This window comes from Castanea sativa, chromosome 1, assembly GCF_040712315.1.
Source record: "Castanea sativa cultivar Marrone di Chiusa Pesio chromosome 1, ASM4071231v1".
Lineage (NCBI taxonomy): Eukaryota > Viridiplantae > Streptophyta > Magnoliopsida > Fagales > Fagaceae > Castanea > Castanea sativa.
The window spans coordinates 83,150,657-83,157,586 of NC_134013.1; the positions used below are offsets into that span (position 1 = coordinate 83,150,657).

The following is a 6,930-nucleotide window of genomic DNA, read 5'->3' on the forward strand; positions in this document are numbered from 1 at the left end:
GAGTTCTCAAAGAACTTTAGTTATTAAGCAGCTTGTTATGCAATAATTTCATTTGCTTTTTATTAATATTATTTAGAAAACGTGAGGTTGCATGTTACCTATTAAAACAAAAATAAAAGAAGCAAAGTGTACTAATTCTCTTTTCTTAGCTCTTGTCTTGTGTTTGGATCAATTTGTTTTTATTTGTTTATCTTGTTTAAGAATCAATGGAGTAATACTTAAAGAAGTAAGTTACAAAAAGTTGTAGGTAAGGGTTTGTACGTACCTTGTTCTTTCATAAAAAATTCATTGCTTGTTGACAGATAGCTGGATTGCATTCCTTTGTGCCCAAATCTTCCACAACATCATGATGCATAATAAGCTCGCTTCCTCTTGTGATAACTGCTTGTAAACCTGCTCAAATAATACATCAAAAGCTCCAGTTGATACAAGATACATTCCATAATTGATCTATATATAACCTACTAGCCTGACAGACACACTGAGGCAATTCTAAATAACCAAAGGGCATGAAGCACATCCCTATCTTCTTCACAATTCATCTCAAAAATACCACTTGGAACTGTATTCTTCGTAGGCAATATTTCTCTACATGCTATCCATGCTAAGTTTTGTCCTTTGCTTAGCTAACAAAGCGAGGTTGAACTTTTGTACATCTCGAAACCCAATCCCTCTCTTTGTTACGTCAATAATATATTAAGATTGCTATTAGAAGTTGAATAGTAGTGGATTAGCACTGTGCTTATCCTTATCTGTTGCTTAGGTTGATTAGTTGTTTCTTTCAATTTGGAGTCTGTAAGTTTATAAATGACTGAAAATTATAACAGATATTAGTCTTTTGGGGAAGTTACAGGTTGTAACACACACACTGACACAAAGTTTATCCCAAGCAAGCCAGTGAATTTTATGTTTTTCAATTTGTGGAAAGAATTGAGTCTTATCTAACTCATTTGTTAAACTTCTTGGCAATTTAAAGCAACTCATGACATAAGTAGGTATAGCTTGAGCTACAACCTTGATTAATGAATAATTTATATCCAGCTTTAGATAAGTCTCATTCCTTCCAACCTTTCAATTTCGTCCATACCTATTTCTTTAAGCTCTGTTACTGTTTTGTTCTGCAGTTGACCCACAAATGAGGAAAGACACTTCTCAAATTGCTTGATAATAGGAACCCATAACATGTTTTTTAAGAATAAGGATGTATCCTCTTTGTTAATTTTTTTGGCATGAGCGTAGCTTCTTAGCTATCTAGAATAGGCATGATTCATAAACATTCCTCCCTTTTTAGCTCTACCAAACAGCAATCTATCATCACCAAAAAAAGAAGGGTGTGTTATGAGGGCGGAGCCAAGGGGGGCTGAGAGGGGGCATTTGCCCCCCTGACTCCTCCCAAAAAATCCCTTAAGTACTTCTGTTCCTACCTAATATGGTTTTTTTTTTTTTTTTTTATAAATAAATTCCCTTTAGAGAAACAGACCCTGACACCAACCTGACAAAGGAAAAACAATCTCCCTGCTCACATATCAAAGGATTAAAGCATGTAGCTTTTCACCTACTTCACTAGTCTTTTAAAGTAATTTATATCTTGTGATAAGATTCTTGTCTCATGTTTTCACCATGTCACAGGTGTATTGTTTTGTTCTGCTTTTTGATTTTTTTAATTCACTATTCATATAATTTTTTTTGTTAAGTAATGCTAGAAATATTACAAATCTTTCTACATTAATCTTATAAGATGATGTATTACTATCACAAAAAATCAATTATATTTATTTATTATTTTGTCTAGTGGTACTAATCACGTTCTTACTGCATCAATTTGTTAACCTTTTGTAATAAAACTTGTAGCAATTTTAGTATTTTTTTGTCTCATATTTTTTTTTTTTTAAAGTTCTATTCTATATCTTGACTTTTTCAATGTTTTAAACTCTGTTTTTATTACAAACCCAAATTTGTTCACAATTGTTTAATTATTTTTTATTATTATCAATTAATATTTTTTAAATTAATTTCGTTTTTAATATCAAATTTTAATCTTACCCTCCTAAATTGAAATCTTGGCTTTGCTATTGTGTGTTACTAATGAACTCATCAGACTTGGGCATCCTTATTATAGAAATAAGATACTCTGCACGTCAAAGAAACATGCATGTATGGTGACAAAAGATCACCCTATCAAAGTCCCTACTTAGGAAGAATACACCCTTCTAGAAAACCATTAATCATAATAGAGTACAAATCTGATTGCTAGCAGGCCATAAGGCCCATAACCGTATTTATCCATCCATCCTACATCAATATGCTCAATTTCTACATAAATTTACGAAGAAAGACCCATGATTCACCTTACATCATTTTATTTACCACCACTTTTGCCCTGTGCATCAAATGTAAGAACTTTTATTTATTTATTTATTTATAGGAAATGTAAGGACTTAAAACCAAGTTAAAAACTAATTCTTTTTTCTTAGCTTGTGTAAAGAACGTACCGATTACTACCACTTTTACTACTTTTATCTGAATTTAAAAGGTGAGATAAATATATAAAGTGAGACTCACAAACAGTATATGACCTTAGCCTTTTGACCAAAAACAGTACCAGCCCATGTGAAGAAAAAAAACTATTGAAGTAAGTCATATGGAACCTGCAACAGTAGAACATTAGCTAAAATAGATTGTGCAATGGCACAAAGTTTGTAAGTTAATTTTTTTTAAAGTATGTAAAATATTATTAATATGAAGTTAGCAAGTTCAATTCTAAAGATATAATTATTTCAATTTCTTAATTTTTATATTAGTAAATTAGAAAATAATTATTAATGGACAATATGATAATAATCTAGTGATAGAAATTTTGAAAAAAAAATGTATATAATTCTCTTGTGCTTTATAAAAATACATAATTGTAAAAGATATGATCAAAAGAATTAAATGGTACTATCAAAATATATTCAAAAGGCAAAAACCGAAAAGTACAAAGAAGTTAAAGATAGTAAATTATTCTTGTTCGTAGCTTCTAATATATGACCAAAATATTGCTTGTGTAATACACCACCTTAAAATAGTGTTTGTATAATAAAACATGTCTATGTCATTTCCTTCAAGATCGAACATTTAATTGTAACAATTCATCTTTTTTTAGAAGAAAAAAAAGGTAGGCTTTGTGCTTCTTCAAAATGAACTAGAAAAAGAGTGCCTAAGGCACGCTTCAATACATGAGCTTTGCTTCGACCAAGCAAAGTGCTTAGAAATTGGGGCTTACTGCTTTAAGCAAGCCTAAGCACAATTTAACAACAACACTGGGCATATTTCTAAAAATAAATTCACACAAAGTTGATCTCACAAGGCCGATCAACATATCAGAGAGAGTAGCTATCCAAGGCTCAAGAAAAACAGTTACTTATTGTACCAAAATCCAACCAATCACATATTTTAAAAGATAGAAAAAAAAAAAAATTTACGAATGTGGCATTACCCGTGTCTCTCATTATTGCTAGGTTTGTATGCATGTCACTGGATAAAATTATCAACCAGTAATAGCCTGGAATTTATTTGATAAACGCCAGGAATTTTCTTATACTTTTAAGAAGAGTTGACATGTAGTTGTGATTTTAATTTCATTTTGCCATTCTTCCACGTATAAATTTAAGTAATTTTAACAATGCCTTCAACAGACCCTGTTTGAACTTGGCTTTTGTCCAACCCACATATCTCAATCAGTGTTTCCATTTTCTTCCATCTTCTCTCAACAAATTTTTTTTTTTTAAAATTCTTCCATAAAAAATAATAATTCTCACGATGACATAATATATTTAGAGCAGATACATGTGTCCCAAAAAATTGCAGCTTACTAGAGTTACTACAATTGTTTTATTTTCTCGCATAGACAAAATTGGTTCAAATGAATCTTTTCCGACCATTACATATCAACTTAAAAGACTATTAACGTATATTTTTAATTACATAACCTACTTATGAATGGTGTTTTGAATCACTGCTGTATAGGCGAGATTTGGATCCTGGGCCCAAAAAGGAATAGGATTAGGACCCAAATAGCCCGACACAATGAATTTGTAGAGAGTGAGTTTGAAGGCTGGGCTTTCACAGAAGGATCAACGCGCACAATAGATCAACGGTGACAGAAAAATAAAGAAAATTGGACTATATGTGAAGAAACTCACTCCTTGGCAAAGTTCGAGGAGAATAGTTATTGAATATATTCCTTCTAATTTGGTTACAATTTCTGTTCTAAGCTGTTACAGTATCCTTTTCCGCCATTTTTTCAGATCCCCCTTCCTCTGGAGGGTCTCCCACATTATATACCCCCCTTTGGATGATTTTGGTCCTCTAGTTTTTGGTCGCCCAGGCTACTACTTGAGTGTTTGTCCCATCAGACACCTTTTCAAACCTCTTGTGAGTTGCGGCAATTAAGGCAACATTGTTTAGGGGTTTTCTTCATATAAATGCGAGAGGTTTGGTGGGACGCATTAAATGTGGTAGCAGCCTCCATCCCTTCAATCAGAGTTGACCCCTTCCTTGAAGTTCTTTCCCCTCAGTGTGACCTCTTCTGATAACATGCCACTAAAGCGGCCTCACCGTCCGAGAACATGATCTCCTCGGAGCTACAATGGCCTCCTTGGCTTTAGGTATAACAGTGGCATGTTCTTTTATTGAATTTCTGTACCCACAATTGCATATCTTCCAATCTTATAACCTTTATTTATTTTAAAATTAGAAGCTTACTTTTCTATTTGTTTCAAAGTAAAATATTTTACATGTAAGATATTTTCAGGCAATTAGAATGTCATATAAAATTTTTCAAGCACAAACTACAAAAATTGGTGGCTCAGCTACCAGAACCTTTAGTATCAAAGGTTCGGAGGACTGATTTCAACTTTTGTTTTAAATATGTATAAAAAAAAAAATCCTAAAATCAGTTCTAGTCATATCGATTTCAAGTTTTCAACTATTTTTATTTTTATTTAAGAAATTGGCAATAGTAAACCAATTTCTTAAGATCTTCACTCACTCTAGAATATATAAACAACTCATGAATAAATAAATAATAGCCTCATGAATAATACCAAAAGTTTAATTATACGATCCTTCAATCCAAATCATCGTCTAGAATCAGTGAACTATTCTGGAAACCATGTGAATGTGCAAAAATTTCAAACATATCTCCCATTTATATTTCAACGTTATCGTACGTTGAGTGGACTAACAAAGTCTTGGAGCGGCTGGAGGCACTACAAAACATGTGGGTCTTAGGCCGCATTTTTTTCAGCCGCGTTTGCAAAAACGCGGCCTAAAACCCTAGTTGGGCCACGTGAATTGAACGCAGTCCAAGCCCAACTCTGTAGCTGCGTTTTTTGGAGCTATAGCCACATTTTAAAAACGCGGCTATAAAACTTTTTTTTTGTAGTGAGGTTAAACAGACACAGTCCACTTGTTTGACATGAACCACCACTCCTCAAAGATATGTTAGGAAATTTATGATAGCTGTAAACTTGGAAATTTCGTAAATTAGGGGTATCAATCTCAGCCTCCCGTAGCTTTTTGCAGAACCTCAATCTTAACATATTGAGCGAAGGGCTTGAAATATGAACCGTTTCCAACATATTACAATGAGATAGGTATAAAGTTTGAAGATGGGGAAATTTTGTACCGAGATCATAAAGACACTGATCAATGATGCTTGCACCGGTTAAGCTTAGCACTCTTTTAAGATTTTGACAAGCATTCACCTTGATCTCTCCCAGTTCTTCACCAATAGAGCAATAGTTAAGATTTCTAATACTCGATCCTTCAATGTAAACTGTCTCAAGTTCATCTAACGTCAAAATTGTTAAATATTTAAGAGGTGCATGGGCGTGAAATTTTTTTAACTCGACACAATATTCAAGAGTGAGATGCTCAATTGAAGGGCAGCAAGAAACCAGATTCTGAAGCATCTGCTTCTCTACATAGACGTTCCCCAAAGACAGTTTTTTCAATGAGTATAAATTTATGGTACTCTTCATATTGGAATGCTCCAACCTACAACCAACTAATTTCAACACTGTTAATCTTTTGGCAGAAAAGACTATTTCTGGCAAACGATACCACGTTTTCTCATTTTTTGTGACAAAAACATCAAGCACTTTGACACAATTCTCCACTGCCATTTGTACCCATTTGTTCACAAGAGCAGTTTTTTTATTATTATTAAGAAGGGTCACCTTAAGCATCAATGTGTCTATGCAAATCTTCTGCTCACAGAATCTTAGGAGGGAGTTATTCAAAAAATGCATCACCGTTTCTCTGGTTTGAAATTCTTCATACTTTGGCTTAAATTTCGGTTCCGGCATGTGTACATGAGTCGGAAATTTTTTATCTTGAAAGTAGTCCTCGTTAAAATCTAGAACAGGATATGAAGACGTAAAACCGTTCCATCTCTTAGAAAGCAGACTGGTTTTAACAACAGCTTTTGTGGAAAGGAAAGAAAGTATATGATGGATGATAAATTCAGGCAATTCGGAAATTCAATCCTTGGCATCGACTCCCTCATTCACGTTATTGCTCAGATCAATTCATTCGGGCTCCATTATGAATGATGACTGCTTTGCCAAATATAAGTCATAAAAAGAATTGAAAATCTTGCGATGCAAGTGTGTAACATATTTATGATATGTAACTTTACAAATTATGATACCGTTAAACGTGCACAAACATGCATGTATGAAGAACCAAGGTAATAGAAAACTTAAAGGACATGGTTCACTCATGATAAATATCTCCTATTAAATCACTACAAAACATGCAAGTCTTAGGCCGCGTTTTTTTAAGCCGCGTTTGTAAAAATGCTGCTACAGATGGACTAAAGCTACATTTTAAAAAAACACGGCTTAAAGAAATTGGCTTAAGCTGCGTTTCAAACATGCGCCA

The 6,930-nt window shown here is 33.4% G+C and overlaps 1 protein-coding gene across 1 annotated transcript; it reads right to left on the reverse strand.

Annotated features, from left to right (window-relative positions):
* Positions 1 to 274: 274 nt before the first annotated feature.
* Positions 275 to 6,353, reverse strand: LOC142635627 (uncharacterized). The gene is made up of 2 exons (XM_075809763.1): positions 5,444 to 6,353; positions 275 to 393 (listed from the first exon to the last, which is right to left on the reverse strand). Exons 1-2 carry the CDS (start codon positions 6,351 to 6,353, stop codon positions 275 to 277), a joined length of 1,029 nt encoding a protein of 342 aa, XP_075665878.1.
* Between the last annotated feature and the right edge of the window lie 577 nt (positions 6,354 to 6,930).

What these genes read in the sequence shown, in the direction of transcription:
- LOC142635627 (XM_075809763.1), bottom strand. Translation starts at nt 6,353, where the DNA reads ATGCCGGAACCGAAATTTAAGCCAAAGTATGAAGAATTTCAAACCAGA. An exon ending in ATGTCAAACAAGTGGACTGT is followed by an intron (nt 394 to 5,443) that starts GTCTGTTTAACC and finishes TTATTTGAGCAG; the next exon opens with GTTTACAAGCAGTTATCACA.